The 18,382-nt window shown below is 50.9% G+C and overlaps 1 protein-coding gene across 13 annotated transcripts in view; it reads right to left on the bottom strand.

Moving 5' to 3' along the window:
- The window catches only part of fryl (furry homolog, like), a 128,693-nt gene that overhangs the window by 73,752 nt on the left and 36,559 nt on the right, over positions 1-18,382 (bottom strand). For 3 of the 13 annotated variants that reach the window (XM_088916984.1, XM_088917002.1, XM_088917042.1), the window contains exon 1: positions 9,688-10,561. The exons of the other annotated variants lie outside the window; for them this stretch is intronic. In XM_088916984.1, the coding sequence (XP_088773110.1) occupies positions 9,688-9,787 (100 nt within the window). In that variant the 5' untranslated portion in view covers positions 9,788-10,561. Of the gene's footprint in view, positions 1-9,687; positions 10,562-18,382 lie in introns of those variants that run through there. 13 annotated transcript variants of the gene reach the window in all.

Genomic DNA, 18,382 nt, shown 5'->3' with positions numbered 1-18,382 from the left:
CTGGGACAGAAAGACCGCAACGCCTGAACTTTTCCCATCGACTACAGGAAAAGTGCAAAGCATCCCGTCCCCGAGCTGGAGCACGGCGGGGGCGAGCCGCAGGCGGGGGTCCTCGCCTACATCTCCCGCCGGCGGCAAGGCAGGGACGGGGGCGGAGACCTCGCGGTTCGGTGTGAAAGTTGCACACTCCAGAGCATGGTCTTGAACGGTAAAGGCTGCAGACTGACTACACCCGAGACCCCGGGGCAGAAAATCAAGGCCACAGACACAGACAGACACCGCATGCAAACAGATTCAAATGGAGATTCAAATCCCATCCCGACACGTACTGCAGGTGGCAGTTCAAGTGTCGCTGCTCCGAAAGCCAACATCGCAACAACACAGTACTTCCAGACCTGCTGCACGGTGTCAGCTGAGCCACTGTCTCTCAGTGCTATATTAACTATCACACGCACTCTACAGAGGTTAGAATTTACTACTGTGCGTATCAATACAGAAAAGATTCTCGCTGCTGACAGACTAAGGAAAACCCTTACAAATCTCCTAAAGAAGAAATATTTTCAAATTAAAAAACTCTTCCCCAAATGAGCAGTTTTTTATGTATTTTTTGCACGACATCACATCACGTTTTTTCATTGATTTTCCATTTCGATGTTTTTTGTCCATGCGTGCAATTCTGGTAAAACCTTTGGCATCAAAAGAAAGTGATGAGCAAGCGCGTTAGTGCTGCTCTGGTTAACAACAGTAATGCTCTCTGTGAGACACCACTCACCGGCGCTGACTCAGTCACCTTCCTGACTACCGGTCAGGGTTCTCTCATCCTATTTTTGTTGTAGCAGATATTTAGACTAAAAAAATGAAAATAATCTCATGAGAAATAAGATTAATAAAAAAATAAGATGAAAAAAGAAAACATAAAACATCTAAAAAAACGATCTAATCACAAAAAGAGATGGGAGATGACAGAATTTTGAAACTAGTCAGTCTCTACAGAAAAACACTAAATTAGCGCACTACTGGTGCAACAAACAGGTTCCTGCAGTCACTGGTGTTGTTGAACCAGTAGGTGGCGTTCTTCCCTCTGGACAAGAACTGCTGACCAGGAAAGCCGTGCTGCAGAAGGGGGTCGTCCTTCAGGTGGGCCATTCAAGTGAGTTCCAGGTGTGCCACATTAATGCCAACAGCCTTTAATATGGCGCGTCTACCTTCGGGGCAGCAGTTCCTTTCAGTGACACACCTGGAGCCATATCTGGAGCACCAGCATAGGGACGTGGCATGATTCGCCTTGAACAGAAGCTCAGAGGCGCTGGGCTCAAACCCAACTCTTTCAAGTTAAACAAAACACCGAGCGGGACGTTCCTCCAGAGCCGTGAAGTCGCCATCAACAGCCGACGTCTTTCCCTGCCACCCGCCCCTCGCTGCTGTCCGCCGAGTAACTCTCTTCTACAGATGGCCTGCTCTCGGCGCCCGACGACGGCGCTGTGGGCCGACTCCCCGTCCGCCTGAGGCCGCGCGGCTCTGACGTGGGGCCCGTTGCCATAGCGCGGCGACAACAGGGCGTTCTGGAGCCCCCCGGGAGCGTCTCTGCACGGCAGGACGAGCAGAAGCAAGCAAGCCCCCTCGAGGACAGCTCCACCACTACCGCTGCACTCCACGGACTTAAAGGAGCACGTTGCCCAGGGCTCTGCGCATTTTCACAGCCCTCGTTTTCGGCCGAGCTCCCCAGCGCAGACTTCCTGAAGGTACAGTGACAGGGGAACAAGCTCCGGCAGGCCAGTGAGCAGGACACCACGCCAACCCCGAGGCCCCGAGACGTCGGACGCCCCGCCACCAACCCGGCACAACAGGCACAGACAGATAATGATCTTTAGGCGTGACTGAGCTTATAAACTGGCGCGAGATGCTGTGCTTCATCACCCCCCCAGAACCCCCCCGATCTGTTGAAGAAAGGCCTCGAGCACCGTCCCCGAGTGTGTCAGCTTTACTGCACATAGAGAACACAGGGCAGGGCCAGCACCGGGCTTCTGGAAGCAGGAAGCCTGAACGATCCCGGGAAGAACCGGACAAGATGAACCATTCAGCTGGAAAGGTGGTGCGTGTCCGACAGAGGGATGAGTGTGTCTGCAGCAGGTGGGGAGGCGTGTGCCCTGTGAGAGGCCAGACCCTTCGGAAAGCTGCCGAAACGGACGTGACGGTCAACAGGGGAGATTAAGCTGACTGGCATTTAAGTTGTGTGTTATTTAACTTTGTCGTTGTTGCTGCTGCTGTTCTGCGTTTATGTTTTGGTGTTTCCTTAATGTCTTCGTATTGGAGCACACATGCAAATAAGTATTTCATTGCACTCGTGCATCTGACAAACAAACTGAACTGAACTAAGCTGCGTCTTTTCAGCCTGAGCATCGCGGCCACTGCAGTGAGTCTGAAAGCCAGGACAAACTCGGCACGTCACATGTGTGTAAACGGGTCTCTAAAGCAAATCGTTTACAAGTGTGGAAACTATTCACAATTCCATAAACTATTTAGCTTTAATCAGAAAAATAACTAAAGATTTATTAAATGTTAGATTATCATCATCTTGCATTTGAATATTATCATGTCCAAAACCAAATCGTGGATTAACTGCAGTACCGAGCACCAGGCACTGCACATCAGCACGTAGGCATTTATCTCGTGCGATGCAGCCCTCCGCGCTGGTGAAAGGGCAGAAAAGACAGTCGTGCTAAAAGATTCTCCAATTCCTTCCTCCCCTGACTGCATCCTCTGCAGCTCTGTAGGCTACCAGACACCACATAATGAAGCACGGAGAAAACTATCTGCTCCTAACAGGGAACTTACACGTGCAGGAGAATAGGAATTCCGAAACGACCGACGAGAAGAAGGGTGGCAGCCCGTCAACACCGTCCTTCACGGGGAGCTGGGCTGCAGGAGCCCCCAGCACTGCTCACTCTGCGAGACACTCAGCCGCTCTGCACCCAGCCTGCAGGCAAGCAGCTAAAGAAGGATGGATGACTGTCGGAGCTGTGCCATTGTTTACGAGGGAGGTCAATGAGTGCTGCAACACATTAGGAGCAGGTGCAGGGGGAGAATGGAGCTCTCCGGGACGCCAGTTTATTACAGGGGTCTGAGACGAGCAGGGTTCAGTGATCCATGGCGACAGCCTGGTCACAGGGCACAGAACTGGCACCGTGCCTGACTAAAGAGACGAAGCAAGATTTAAAGGTTCTGCAAGACATACCCCGCTTACTGAACTGCAAGTATTTGAACCATACAGACGGTCAATTTATTACCCTCACAGGAACAATGTGTGAAAGCGAGGAGGAGAGTTTATGGGGAAAATACAGAACCAATTTAAGCTATTGAGAAAATGCCTTGTGTACGATCTATAGCAACAACCCCATACATTTTGATTGAATGGATTTTATTTCTATGGCTTTAGAAACAAAATAAGACATGTAGTGGATTGTACACGCAGGAATGCAGTATCACAAGAGATACTGTGCATGCACTCTTCTGTACTGGGCTCACGGGCAAAATGTATTGGTGCTGTCTCACCTACTTGCACAGCTTCTGTCCTACCCTGGCTCCTCTGCATTTTCAAAACTAAAAAAAATACCACCTGCTGCAACATCTGGACGACCTAATCCAGACACTGACCAGAACCTGTCGTGACAAAGAGGAGTCCTGATTAATGCAAAGTGCTCGTTTTCAGAGCAGAAGGGAGTGCCAGCAGGAAACACAGCATGTTAATGACGGCCATTAGAGCTGTTACGCTTGCTGAGACAGATCAGCGCTGACCCCTGCCCCTGCGCGCTGGCTTAATCCTGCGGGGTCGGAAGCACTGTGTCACTGGGCATCACCTTGTCACAGGAACACATCTATCCCAGTCGCAAGCGCTCTGCCACTATGCCAGGCTTGCAAGCACGCGATCGGCACAGTCAAACTCTGCACAGCTAAACTCACTCCGGACGCCCGGGTCAGCCAACCCCTCTCCTGTCCTCACAGCGCCACAGCAGCGCCCTGGGCCAGCCCTGGCGACATCGCTGACAGCGCTACAGCTGCTTGCACCTCAAGGCAAGCTGAATGCGTCTCGTGAGGAGATGCGTGTGGCGCAAGGTCCCGCTTCGCTCACTTCCTCAGACTGCAGAGCAGCCCTGCCAGGCGTGAGGCCGGCACCACTGCAGGCTCCTTTCTCACCTCCACCCTGGCGGCAGAGGCGCACACTGGCACTGGCCAGGCATCACGGAGCAGAGCTCCAACACAGAGCTGGACACACCGGGAACGCTCCGACATGAAGGAAACTCCCAATCTGGCGTAATTTGAAGCTGCAAGAAACTCTTCAAGGGCGATTGCTAATGAAGGATATATGCAAAATAAAAGTCCATTTTGGAACAACCTGTAAAGGCAGAAAGATATGAGGTGGCGTTTCAGTCCAAGTACAAAGCTATCCTGGCTTCGCATTGAGCCAAACTTTGACTAACAAATCAGGTTTCCTTCTGCTGTTGCTTTCCTCAAATACCTCGCAGCTTTCAGCTTGTGGCAGCAATGTGCTCCAATATTTCAATGGGAAAAAAAGGCTGTGGTGGAACTATACTATTGCAACACAGTCTGAGGCTACTGACACGGGGCAACTTTTCCAGAGGACAGGACTCAGAAAACTGGTCACGCTACAGGATGTCCAGACAGCACTTTTAATGAAGCTGTTTAAATAGGAAAAAAAACTCCTGTTAAAAATAAATTTGTGCCAACACCCAGCAGCCTTTTCATATCACTTCCTTCTCTAATCTCAGGACACTATTATTTGAGAGAGGAGCTTTGCGCTGTTCTGTCAGCGTGCTTTCCTCCTGCTCGGAGATCCATGGGAAGAGCAGAGAACACTGTACCACAGAGCAGCAGCTTCCCAGGAATGGCTGGGAAAGCAGGAGAAAGGAAATGCACCACCTACTGCAGCTGATCTCGCCATTTCTAGCCCACACGCTTCGTGAAAACGGGCTCTGCAGCAGCAGAAGGTGGTGAACGTGGCCTGTGGGGGGGGGAGGACAGAGACACCGGGTGTAAATCCCAAACTCACTTAGACATGGACAACAAAGAGAAAAGACACAGGCTGAAAAACAGCCACAAGTGACAGTGGACACTATTTCCTACATGACTGTAAAGCCTGCAATTGAAGCTCAGGCCAAGAGAATTGCGCAACTTTACTGTTCGAGGCTCCACCTTGAGCAGTAAAAATAGATCGCCCCCCCGTGCTCGGCCACGCCGCGTGCTCTTCGGGACACACGCGCCCCAGAGAGAGATCCGTGGTCTTTGGGTTCACGCCAACGCTGTCAATACAGGCCTCTCGGGGGGCGGCACGCATGGCTGCCGTTTCAAAGCACACTGGAAATCTCCGGGTCCTTCAGCACCAAACACGCGAAGACCCGAGCTGGAAGAAACGCCAGCAGGACTGGGAACCGGTCCGGAAGGAATTCCGTGTTGGAAATGTTAGCAAAATCTCTGGACCCCTGATCCCAGCCTGGTACAGTACCACCCTCTTCATCGTATCACTGTTTTTGAAACAAGCTGTTTTTATAATGCAGGAAATGGAGAAGAAACCACCTGCCAAATCTTTCTTTTTAACTGTGCACTACTTTCACAGCCTTCAACAGCGGTGACACTGAGTTGGCACGTCTCGCCCTCCCCGACGATGACTCATGAACACACCGGCCTGCTCCAGGACAGGCAGTAAGAGGCGACAGCCCCACAAGACTGGCCAGCGGCATCAAGACAGACCAACGGCAAGCGCCCATCTGCTGAACCTCAACCCTGCCCTGCCGATCTCTTACAATTAACGCATCGTTCATTTCATCTGAAAGGTGTGACGCTCACTCCAGTTTTTTCGTTTTATTTTGTTAGTTTAAAGGATTTCCTCCACACTTTTTCGGTCTAAAATGGAAACTGGGAAATTTGGGAGGCGTGACGCTTGCGTGCGACTCTTTAAAAAGCACCAGGGTGTCCAAAGCCGAGCCGGTGTTCAGCAAGCAGCCAGGTTGAGTAAAAAGAGTGTGAAGACCACCCCCCCCCTTCAGTTCCCAGCCATTGCGGCCTTTCTGGCCTCCTCGATGCGCAGCTGTGTGACGTTGAGGATGATCCTCCGTGAGGACGGGGGGGGAGCTGGGAAGCGGCAGACAGACGCGCTGGGCCGCTCCTTCAGGAAGTCATCCGAAGAACTGGACCACGGCAGTGCTGGGCCTGGCTACAGCTTTAAGAGCGGCGCTGGCAGGGCAGAGGGTGCTCGTAAGAGCGACTGTTCTGGCGCGCTCTGCAGAATCTGGGTCGCAGAGCTCCAGTGGTCTTTCACTCACTGACAATTTCTTCAAGTGCCACAAGTGCAGATTGCTGGACACCATTTAAGACGAGCAATTCAAAACCCCAGCAAGACCTTTTGACAGACAGAGTGGCCCTAGCCATACAAAAACGTGCAATGTGGGTGAATGTTAAGTACATTAAAGGTTCCAGCTTAATTAATGAGCACGTACAAACACATAAAAACACAAGCAAGGCTACAAATACAAGCCTGCTCGGTCGCTAGCACAGAACCGAGGGTCTTCAGTAGTCTGAAAGAACCCAAAAGTACCAGCTTCAAAACTTGTTCCACACTCCCACAAAGCTTTGTGTAAAGAAGTGCCACCTGTTTTCGGTTTTAAATATTCTTCCATGTAGTTTGAATTTTTGTCCTCTGGCCTGTGTCTCATTGTGGATTCTGAAAATGAGGACTTAATTGTGCTTTATACAATGGTAACATAACACCCCTTGATTTAGTGATATGTCTTATTAAAAGGCAAACAATGTCATGTTTCCCTGCAGTATTTGAAAGATGTAAATGTGTCAACACAAACACCTGTGAACATGCAGGCATTACGAGTAGTAGTTTCTGCAAACTCACTTTCCCATTTTGTTTTTGTTACCTGCATGTAACACTCTGCAATTGCTCACTTAACCACGAGAGCAAAAATCACTGACGCATATTAAGAAGTGCTACTTTTAATACAGAACCCAATGGAACTCCACAAAATACCTCCATCTAATCTGAGCCCCCTTCATCCCTTATCTGAACTGCGTTTTCAATCCACTAATCCAAAGATACACATGACCTTGAATGTTTACCAAGGTCCATTTTCTAATTAATATTTTATGAGAATGAATGTATTCAAATTCTTATAAAAATGTTTATACTGTATGGTTTGTACTGATTAATTTTCCTGCTTATTCAAAGAACTGTAACAAGAAGAGACCTCTCCCCATTCAAAATTAGACTGTGAAGCAAGAACCCTACTACCACAGAGATGATGCTGTAATTCATTTCTAATTCTTTCCATAACCTTCCACAGAACAGGAGCAAGAACTATTATAGACAGGCACTGCATTAGAAGGAAGAGTTTTGTTAATGGGAGATGTTATCTATAGGGTGGTTCCTTAAGTGCTTCTTAGTGCTACACGTAAATTAATTTCAGATTCTCTATACTCTATTCTCTATGCTTAAAAAAACAAGTTAAAAGCTCAGGTGATAAATAGATGTGTATGATACTCTCCTGCCCAGTATTACTCGGGCAAGAAACCAAAAAATGATTTTCAAGATTAGTGTGGGTATCCGATGTTTCCCATGTCACCCGAAAAAATCCTTCTGCTTCCCCGTAATTCTGACAGCAGAGGATGGGAGTGTACCCAAGGGAAATGGGGTTCAAGCTACATTCTCCGCGTGTTTCACCAACTTCCATCAAAAACTGCTCTGCTCCATCCTGCGCCCGAATGAAAGACAGATCCTAAAAACCGTGTCAAAACCTTCCACATTTTAGCTGACCTGACTCCCAGTTCTTCCCATCTTCCCTGGACACTGGCCTGTGAAAGAGGGCGCCCTCTGCCCTGGGAGCACCGCCCCAGGCCCTGCCGCCCCCCGCTGCCACGCTGCTTCATGGGGCCAGAACACGCGCAGGTGGGGGCTCGGGGCGCCCCCGGGATCACATACAGGCCCGGCCGCCTCGCTCACACCTCCCACGGCGTCTCGCTTGATCTGAACACGCACTGCCGGCCTCCTTATTTTAATAGATCAAGGGTGATTTGAAACTTTTCCATCTCATGCTACCTGACCTACCTAAAAATCAGAGGAGTACACGCAAGCACACCTACTGTAGCAAGAGACAGGGTTCACCAACAGGAACAAAACGCCTCTTTAATTTAACCAGCTCTGGAAAATCTGCTAGATGTTTATTTGCAACTGGAAAAAGGAAAGATTTTTTTTTTTCAGGCTGGCCAGTCACTTCAAAGCTGCGCCTTCCCCACAGAAAAATGCCAGACTGAGGCTTTGGGTGAAGCAGCCGGGTTTTGGACTTTTTAAGAGCAACAGCCACAGATCCGAACGGCCAGGGTGCCAGAATGTTCCCGACGAAGGAGAAAGGGCCAGCGTCTCCCAAGTGTTGGCAGGGAAGTGGCGGAGCATGCGGAAACTAGGCCATATTACTGTCACTCCATTGTCGTTGCTAAAAAGCTCAACTAAAATTAAACCCCACAGCCAAGCGCCGCAAGAGCAGCGCGTCTGCTAGCCAGGCCTTCGAAAATCCAGCCACAGGCTGCTCCGCGAGTGCAGCATTCACAGTGCACAAGCCTCGCCGCAGGCTGAGCGTCTCTGAGCATGCTGAAAGAGCTCTCCGAGCAAGCGTGGCGATTTAGAGGTCACCGTGGATTTGAGGGCACTTGCTGCGGGCTGTCATGACCGTCCTGCTCTCCATCAGGAAGACATCAGCCACCACAGAGGTCACGGCACTTGCGCATTTCAAATGACCTGTTGCTGTGCCTGCCAGAGGGGCCAGCGAGCCATCGAACCCAGCGTTCCCACACACTCCTCTTAAAGGGCGCCCGAGGCCACGCTGCCAGCCCCGTGCGGAGCAGCCGACTGAGACTACGATGCACTCCTGCAATCCAGCCTACCCTTCAGACTGAAATCACACAAGTCCTCTGCTGCACTCCAGTAGTGCTCTGCAGTTATTTAAAAACAAGCCCACACAACACACATTCCTCCTATTTTTTTCTTCTTCCGAAAGACTCGTGATCCAGGAGGCCTTTTACAAACACTGCTCGCACGCTCGGGACAGCAGGATTCCCGGAAACAAAGGTGCCGTTTAAACTTGCACACGCTGCGTGGGACGGGTTTTTAAGGACGGCTGTTAGCCGCTCGGGTCAATACGAGGAGGATCGATGGGGAGGAAGTGCTAGCGGTCCCGGGGGAACCCATTAGGGAGATCGGATCCGTGAGTGCCTCCGGACTCCCGACCCGCAGGCTCCACAGAACCCATCCTGCTACCCAGCACCGCATCGGGAAGAGGGCAAAGCCAGGACGGCAAAGATGATGCTGCACCCACCCCCGGTGAAGATGAAACAGCGGCAGCTGCAGCTGCAGAGGGTAAAAACCGGTGGGTATCAGCAAGAAAAAGAAGGTCTTTTCAGCTCGGCCAGCTCTTGGATGAAGCTGTAGCCATCCTTCACTATTTCAAGGAAGAGTTACTCCTCTTCTCATTATCTGGGACTTTTAGAACAACCCATCACAATCCCTTTTTAGCAGCAACAGATATTAACCCAAAGGGGCAAAAAGCAGGTTCTCGAATTTCGCAGCTCTTTTTAACGATGAAACCCGTCAATCTGTTTTCCCCACATACTTACAGCTGCTGCTCCAAGACTTCAGAAGAGACTTGATGCTGATCTCGAAGAACACTGAATCCTGAAGGCTCAACATGACAGCGCCTGGCGGCTGCAAAGGCATCTAGTGCAGCACAGTCCTGCAGTCCTCGCTCTCTTCAGACCTTAAAAAACGTTTTCACAGAATGCAGCGCTCTTCTCTCCTCAGAGGCAGGAAAGTTTTGGCCTCCAGCGTCGCTGCCTTATTCCCACAGTGTCTGAGTGACACATGCTTTGAGCACACACACACGCAGAGCTGAATGCAGATGAACTACGGCAGCAAGGAAGGCCCATGAATCGAGTGCAAAAAGGTTGAAAAGCTACAAGCCAGGAAAACAAAAAGGCAGCAGGCGCTCAGATATACGAGTGGCCTGAAAGCCGGGCTCTTCCGGGGGGCACAGAGGCCGGCATTGTGACCGAGCAGCAGAGAAAAACAGGCGCTGAGTTGTTGGTAAACAGGAGGGTGGGACTCAAACTTTCTTTCCGGGAGACTCGGACACAGACGGCAGCCGAGGGAGGGCTCTGACAGCGGCGCAGGAGATTCCCTCTCTTCCGAGTGCTGGCGTTCGGCTGCTGGAGAGCCCGTTTCCAGGCAGAGCTCCTCTCTTCCTCTCCCTCTCAGTGGCGAGAGAGGGCTGGCACGGGCGCCTGCTCTCTTCCAGAATCCACACACGCACTCTCACACACACACACACTCCCGCTCGCTCGCTCACACACCCAGCGAATACCGGCAGCGACTTCGCGCAGGGCTCGGAGCAGCGCAGAGCACAGCAGGGGGGTGATGGCACGGACACAGCGGCTCTCGGGCCCGGCTGCCAGCTCCTCGCTTGAAGTCCGCTCGCTGCAAAGTTACTTCTGCGCTTTGCTGTTTATCACAGTTATGTTCGCTCCTGCATATGGCTCAATATTTGATGTGTCACTTCCTGATTGCAGCACTCCGAGGGGAGAGGATGTTACGCTTGTGATACGAGGATCAGTATGAAGAGCAGTTCCAGACAGCTCTGGACTACTTAAAGACAGACTCGTCAAACCACCAGCAGCATCAAAAAGCTTTTACCGGGGCTCTGAAAACAGCAGAGATGCCTGGAATGAACAAAGAGGCCACACAAACAGAAAAGGTCCCAAACATACTGCACCTTTCCAAATCACTTTCACATCAACAGTTCTAGGCTCTGCTCTCCCAGAGAAATGCCAGTTTGTTAACGTTGCAGAACCAAAGCAATCTCGATTGTATCGACCACTGCTATTATCTAGCTCTAGCAAAAAACGTACCTACTACTGCACTTGTCGAAATATGGTTGCTTTTTAAATCAATGCATACCAATACACTACCATTTAAAATTCTATTACTACAGCCGCTTTTCTGCCTTAAACAACGGTTCAGAGACAGCAGGCTCAGTCAGGTCATGCCTTCCACAGGGCAACACGCAGACACAAGAGGGTCAGCCCTGCTCACAGCTGATCTGACCGCAGCTGCTGAGCAGCCCTGGCATCTTCAAAAACACTTGTGACCAGAGCTCACAGGTCATACGAGACATTTACCTTCCCATGTCGTACTGGAGCAGAACCAGCACTGGACATGAAAAGCTTCCCATGAGATGTGCCCAGTGGGCAGAGGGGCGTGGGTCGAACTGGCCAAATTCAAACAGACCTGACGTTCAGGCTCGGTTTCGGTTGATTACTTCACCTGGGCTCCATTAACAGGTTCAGTAACGGTGCTTACATCACGGGCACAGAAACGGCACAGAGCACTAATTGTTCAGTCCAAACTAATAACGGTTTGCATCAGGAGACGCATTCAAAGTGCACAAAGACAGCCTTGAGCCTCGAGAACAAGCGACACCTTTATTGTACAAACACTAGTTTTCTTTGGAAACTCTGGGACGTCTGACTCATTTCACACCTGTGACAGCAGCGCACGAACTACTAGTATAAAGAGTGCCTGCTGCTTCTTTAAGGAGGCCATTAAAACAAAAAGCCAACAGAGCCTACAGCTGCCAAAATGAATAACTCCCCAGTAGGACACCCCCTTCTCACTGAGGAGCCTTCGTTTTGTTATTTTTAACAGAAGCAGGAAATTGCATTTCAGAAACACACGTTTCGGTCATGAAAATCAGTTTTAAAACCAGGCAACGCTAAAGAGAACTCGTGCAGGATTAGGCACAGGAGAGCAGGACAGGGCCTCGAGGCAGGAGACTCTGCTGTTTCAGATCGGGCTTAACTCGTGCAGGATTAGGCACAGGAGAGCAGGACAGGGCCTCGAGACAGGAGACTCTGCTGTTTCAGATCGGGCTTAACTCGTGCAGGATTAGGCACAGGAGAGCAGGACAGGGCCTCGAGGCAGGAGGCTCTGCTGTTTCAGATCGGGCTTAACTCGTGCAGGATTAGGCACAGGAGAGCAGGACAGGGCCTCGAGGCAGGAGGCTCTGCTGTTTCAGATCGGGCTTAACTCGTGCAGGATTAGGCACAGGAGAGCAGGACAGGGCCTCGAGGCAGGAGACTCTGCTGTTTCAGATCGGGCTTAACTCGTGCAGGATTAGGCACAGGAGAGCAGGACAGGGCCTCGAGGCAGGAGGCTCTGCTGTTTCAGATCGGGCTTAACTCGTGCAGGATTAGGCACAGGAGAGCAGGACAGGGCCTCGAGGCAGGAGGCTCTGCTGTTTCAGATCGGGCTTAACTCGTGCAGGATTAGGCACAGGAGAGCAGGACAGGGCCTCGAGGCAGGAGGCTCTGCTGTTTCAGATCGGGCTTAACTCGTGCAGGATTAGGCACAGGAGAGCAGGACAGGGCCTTGAGGCAGGAGGCTCTGCTGTTTCAGATCGGGCTTAACTCGTGCAGGATTAGGCACAGGAGAGCAGGACAGGGCCTCGAGGCAGGAGGCTCTGCTGTTTCAGATCGGGCTTAACTCGTGCAGGATTAGGCACAGGAGAGCAGGACAGGGCCTCGAGGCAGGAGGCTCTGCTGTTTCAGATCGGGCTTAACTCGTGCAGGATTAGGCACAGGAGAGCAGGACAGGGCCTCGAGGCAGGAGGCTCTGCTGTTTCAGATCGGGCTTAACACTCCCTGAGGTGAGGGCATGAAAGTGCCATTTCGCCCGCCTGGTTACACTCAGTGCGATCCCCCTGTTGCCCACCGGGACCCGTTTGTGAAAAGGGTTAGCCGTCTCCTCCAGCATGTCACTCTTCCCCAATATCTAGAATCGCCTCCACTATTGACAAATATTCCTGTTGTTTTCAAAGTGTGGGGTATGTCGCGTCTGACTGACTCAATGAGGCAGAATTCCCTGCGAAATCTATTTCCAAGATTATTCATCACACCGTGCGCCTAATCTAAAGAAAGAACATACACTAGCGTATTTGAAATCAGAAAATTCTGTTGTTGGGCATGAATCCAAACCATCAGCCAAAAACAACTTGCCCAAAGTGCTTGAGATGAGGGCAATTAAGAAAACCAAGCTTCAGCAATCACACTGCCATGAATTCAAGGTCTGTAGACTGCTGGGCTGGTACCCTCTACACAGAGAGGTGTTAAAAACGATCTTCCAGGGATCATGTGACAGTTTCATAGCGGGTCTCTGGTTTCACCATAATTATCAAGCACTTCATCTAACCCTCACGAACTCAGGAAAAGCACTGTAAGGGGTGAGATCACGATTTCAGAGCACTTACAGTGCTACTCAAAAAGCCGTGCAACTGCTGAAAGAGTACTGCTCCTGCCGAGCTCTGGCAACACATACTGTGCGTGCAAGAATGTTTGTCCTGACTACAGACAGATTATGCCAGCAGGCTATTTCACCGGTGTGGCAGAAGAAAGCTGGCACCTTCTGCCTTCCCAGAGCAGAGACGGGCCTGGTCCAGGGCAAGACCCTGCCTTGACTCAGACCTCGTCCCCCCCGCCGCGGTGCAGAAAGACACGACAGACCAGGGAGCCAGGGAGGCTCCGACCCTCCCACTGGACCACGACCTGGGGACTGGCTTGTGCGTGTAACTGCGGCAACAGCTCCCGAGCGGCCGCGAGAGGAAGGGCCGGCCGGCGGGAAGAGGGGTGTGAGCTGGCCTTGGATGGCCTGCTGCCCGTCACACAGAGCTCCTCTGTGCACAGGGTCCTCAGCTGCTCTTGGCACAGGCTGGCTGAGGCGTCTGCTGTGGCGGCGCGAGTCACATGGCCGACAACACAACACAAGCTATGCAAAATAAGGACTTCAGAGGAGTCAACAACTGCTTTTACAATACCTCACATTGTCTGCGCCTCCAGTCGGCTCTCTCAGCCTGAGCGAGCCAAACCTCAGCAGTGTGCAGTATCTACCCCGGGGACAGCCTTGGGCCACATTCATGTCAAACAAGACAGCGTGGCGATGGCAACTCCGGCACCTGGCTGTCGTCCCGAGCTTACGAACCGCAGCCTGTTGCGTTGGGCACCTGGGCCTACAGGAAACAACCCTGCCTGTGGGCTCCCTCTCCGCACGGAGAGCACCCTTCGGATTCAAAGCCACTGTCGGGGTAAATACAGGAACGAGGCTGCGGACTAACGCGCGCACAGTAATCCTGACCTCGGTCTGACTGACGGGGAGATCACCCTGCGCCCCAAGGCTACTCCTCTCGCTATCCCAGGGGTGGGGGGGGGTTCCAGGCACTGTAGAGCGACAGCAAATATCAATCGATTCCGGCAATCTCCTGCCTGTATCCAAGGACGGTGCTCGTTATTTTTAGCGACTATTCTCCATCTTCGCTTTCACATGACCAGTATCTGTGAAGGTGCTCTCACGGCCCCTCCAAAGAGTGCCTTTCCAGCCCGACCGAGTGCCGAGTGCGGCTTCAGGTGAACATGAATTATTCAGCTAATAAAACAACAGAGTCGTCTGGTAAAATGCAGGAGCTGCTTAAGTGATTCTACCACTAGGCAGGTATGAACTACTTAACCACATTCAAAAAGACAGTTTTTAATCAGTTAAAAAACAGCTTCTATAAATTTAGTGTGATGGTAAGATGTATATTTCTCTACAGACACTATTTCGAGCAAACCCAACTACAATGGGTCGTGAAACAGTCATAATGCAATACAGTCTACTACCGTAACAACTCCTCACTGTGGAGTTAAGGTTGCTGACAGGGGTAAACAGCAAGGACTGTGAGGCAGGAGAAGTGAACACAGGACCCTGCAACTTGAAACACGCTTTACCAGGACAAGATTCACATCAAAACACTCAGATAACGCTGATGACCTGCAGGTAATCCAGCCTGGAATTTAAATGAGAGGAAGTGAAGTACAGGGGTGACAAGAATTCTGTTTCTTTAATTAATTTCATACAAGGCTTTCCTGGCAATAGGCCGGTATGAAGATTTATAACCGAGCACAGAAATGTAGCAGCAGATGAGAAGTTTGATGGGGTACAGTTGCCAAAATTCTCTTTGTTCCAACACTAATCCTATTAAAGAGAGAGACATCCTTTTTAGTTGCAAACTTCAAGTAGAAACTTGCTGTCTTTGAAGAAAGCAATTTCCTGGCTCGATGCCAGAGGCAGCACCTTCCGAGAGAGACCCAGATTTCTCCCTGTCCTTTCCTTGATCATTCCTGGACCAAAGTTTCTATTTTTTTATCAAAAGCAGTAGCTTGCTTCAGGTTAGGACTTTAGTTAGCCGCACGATGCAAATAAGAAGAAGGTATTAACTAGGCAAAGAGATGAGAAGCCATTCAGAGGCGTGGCTCCTTCAACCTCAGTCATAAAACAAAACACCACAGCTCAGAAAAAAACTATGCCAAAAAGTTACTGTTGTCAGAGGCTGCAGCAGCTCGACAACAAAGACCATAAACCACAACACAGTCGCCGAAGGACTGGAACCAGCGAAGCAGATTAGTGGCAGACACAAACACCAGCCGTTTCAAAGAGAAGGGCTTCATTTCAAAGAGCTACTTCACTTTAACCACAAACGCAGGCTGAAACCCCCGACCACTGCACCCCAGCCGCCTGCCAAGCCTGACGAGGACACATGGGGAAGAGACAGCAGTTCCAGCTCTGGAAGAAATCTGTATTTCTAATCGGAATCTCCCCAAGGGCCCGTCCAATTAAGAGAGCTCGGATCCTCGTGGGCTGGGGCTTTCAGTTTTGGCCAGAACGATCTCTAAATTACTGGAGAAAATCACTTGTTTGAACTGAGCACTGCTAAAGCATTCCAGTTCTCTGAAAGTCGGTGATTCAACTGTACCCCAGAAACCCAGCTGGAGAGGGGCTCTCTGGGACCCAGGTCTAGAGACGCTGTGATGAGATGGAGAGTGACAGTGGTGATGCACAACGACAGCAGCGTTGAGCAGCCTCTGGATTCAAACAGTCACTGCTCATGCAGGTGCTGAACACGTCCAGGAGCAGGGAATCTGGGACTATGACCATCATTTTGTGGGTTGCGTGCCAGATCAGTCCAAGTGTTACTGCACCTCATAAAACAATTAGAGATATTCTGCACCTGGAAGATTACTGTGTCGGTAAATACAGCAGCAGTCACCTCTTAAAAACTTATAATAATAATCCCTTCACTTCTATAGCGCTTTTCTGGACACCCCACTCAAAGAGTTTTACAGGTAGTGGGGATCCCCTCCACCAGCACCAGTGTGCAGCCCCCCCTGGTTGACGCGCCAGTCCGCTCCCCACACACCAGCGCTCAGTGGGGAGGAGAGCAGAGTGATGAAGCCAGTTCAGAGATGGGGATTATTAGGAGGCCACGAATAGTAAAGGCCAGAGGGAGAATTTGGCCAGGACACCGGGGTGACACTCTTTCCGAGAAACGCCCTGGGATTTTTAATGACCACAGAGAGTCAGGACCTCAGTTTTACATCTCATCCAAAGGATGGCACCTTTTTTATTGATATTGCTGCTGGCTTCAAGTCCTAGAATCTTTTCACTCAGTCACTCGCACACAGCCCCTTCCCAACAGTTTCTCAAGCTGTCGGGAACGAAAGATGCACAAAACATTCGTTTTTTTCTATTCCAAGTTGGCACATTCCAGGCCTGCTGCTTGAGCTGCCGTGTGGGAGGGCCACAGCACATCACCCAGGCGGAGCAGAGGTCGGAAGGGGGATGAAGTGGGTCCCTTCCTATGTGCAAAGGGCTTTGGAATCCTGCGAGATGAGCAGTGCTATATAAATGTTTTTAGTTATGCCTTCATAACTGCGCACTGATCCCACTGAATGCTGCTCTTCGCTAATACAGACAAGCAAACTGCAGTAAAAGCATGTTGATCAGGGACACAACAGCAGTGTCTGCAGTGAAGACCTGGGCTCATCACCCTCTCTGGCAAACAGCCCTTAACAGCACTCCGCTCTGACTTAAATCACAACGACAACAATGATCCTTTACACAGAAACCACAAGCCAAGCAACTGGCCAAACACACCCAAACACACAAAACCTCCATCTTCAACTTCTTTGGGAAAAATGCGAAATGCCCCTGTCTGTGAAAGTCACAGTTAAAGACGGAGTTAGGGATAAGAATGAAGACTTCCCGCCCCCTGCTGTGCGCCAGAGAGGCGTGAGGGTGTCTGATGAAAGTCACATTCGCCACAGACTGATTCGCACGTGACGTCTGCCGGGCTCGGGCCCACACGCAGGGTCTAACGAGGGGACTGGAGCCTTGCCCAGGGCCCCTCCAGTCCGCTCCTGCAGTATTGACCTGGCAGCAGCCGGTGGTGTCGCCGGGTCCCGGTGGGCGCAGGTGAGGGATCCGGTCACTGGCGAGAGCACCTTCAGCACGGCTGTGGCGCGGGTGCTGCCCGGGCTCGGCTCTCTCCCGCGCCGCCAGCGACCGGATCCCTCACACCTGCGGGGTCTGTGGAAACTGGCCCTCGCCTCCAGAGGGGAAGCACTCGCAGGAACCGAAACGGAAGCCGCGCCGCCGGAACACCGCCTGGAAGGGCACGGGAAGCCGCAGCCGTGCCGGGAATCTCACAGCGGCTCTCCGCAGGCCGGCCAGCAGCCCAGCAGCCCAGCACAGGCTCTTCCTCTTGCCAAAACTCATTCCACAAAATTATTCTCCAACAAACTCTCAAAGCCCTTCGCTCCGGCGCGAACGGAGCGCCGCACTGCTCGACCCTCACTAAACCCCTGCTAATCTGTTCATTAAAAACTAATCTTTTAATTCCTCCCTGCATCTTCCTAGATTACGCCATTCATGCTCCACAGTGACTTGGGGGGGGGAAGGAAAGCAAAGTGATTTCTGCTCTGACTTAGAACTGAGCTGGAACTCCTCCTGAAAACCTGTACTGTACTAAGAAGTGCAGCATGTACCTCCGATCTGTAAATACAGAATGTAAAAGTGTACAATTCTAATCAAACGAAGTTATGTTAAAGTAGCTCAACTAGGCAGCTGCATCAGCATGTGCAGGCTGAAAATGAACGAGTAAAGGTTTATTCCTGCTGAAAAGAGAAGAAACAAAGTTTTGGCTATGGAGATTTCTTCAAGTGCCACACGTGAAGAAGGCTCCACAGCTGAAACATTGCGTTTCTTTTCAGCATGGAATAAACCTTTACTTGCTCATTTGATGTTATGTCAACAATGCATAATGCGCTAGACCTTGTTTAGAATAACATGTACAATTTCTTCACCACATTGCAAAGGAAGATATCACCGCTTTGGAATCGGCCCAGAGCAGAGCAACCGGATATATTCTTGGGCTTAAAGGAATGCGCTCAC

This window comes from Atractosteus spatula, chromosome 1 (assembly GCF_055471065.1).
Source record: "Atractosteus spatula isolate fAtrSpa1 chromosome 1, fAtrSpa1.hap1, whole genome shotgun sequence".
Taxonomy (NCBI): Eukaryota; Metazoa; Chordata; class Actinopteri; order Semionotiformes; family Lepisosteidae; genus Atractosteus; species Atractosteus spatula.
This window is presented reverse-complemented; position numbering and strand designations above follow the sequence as displayed.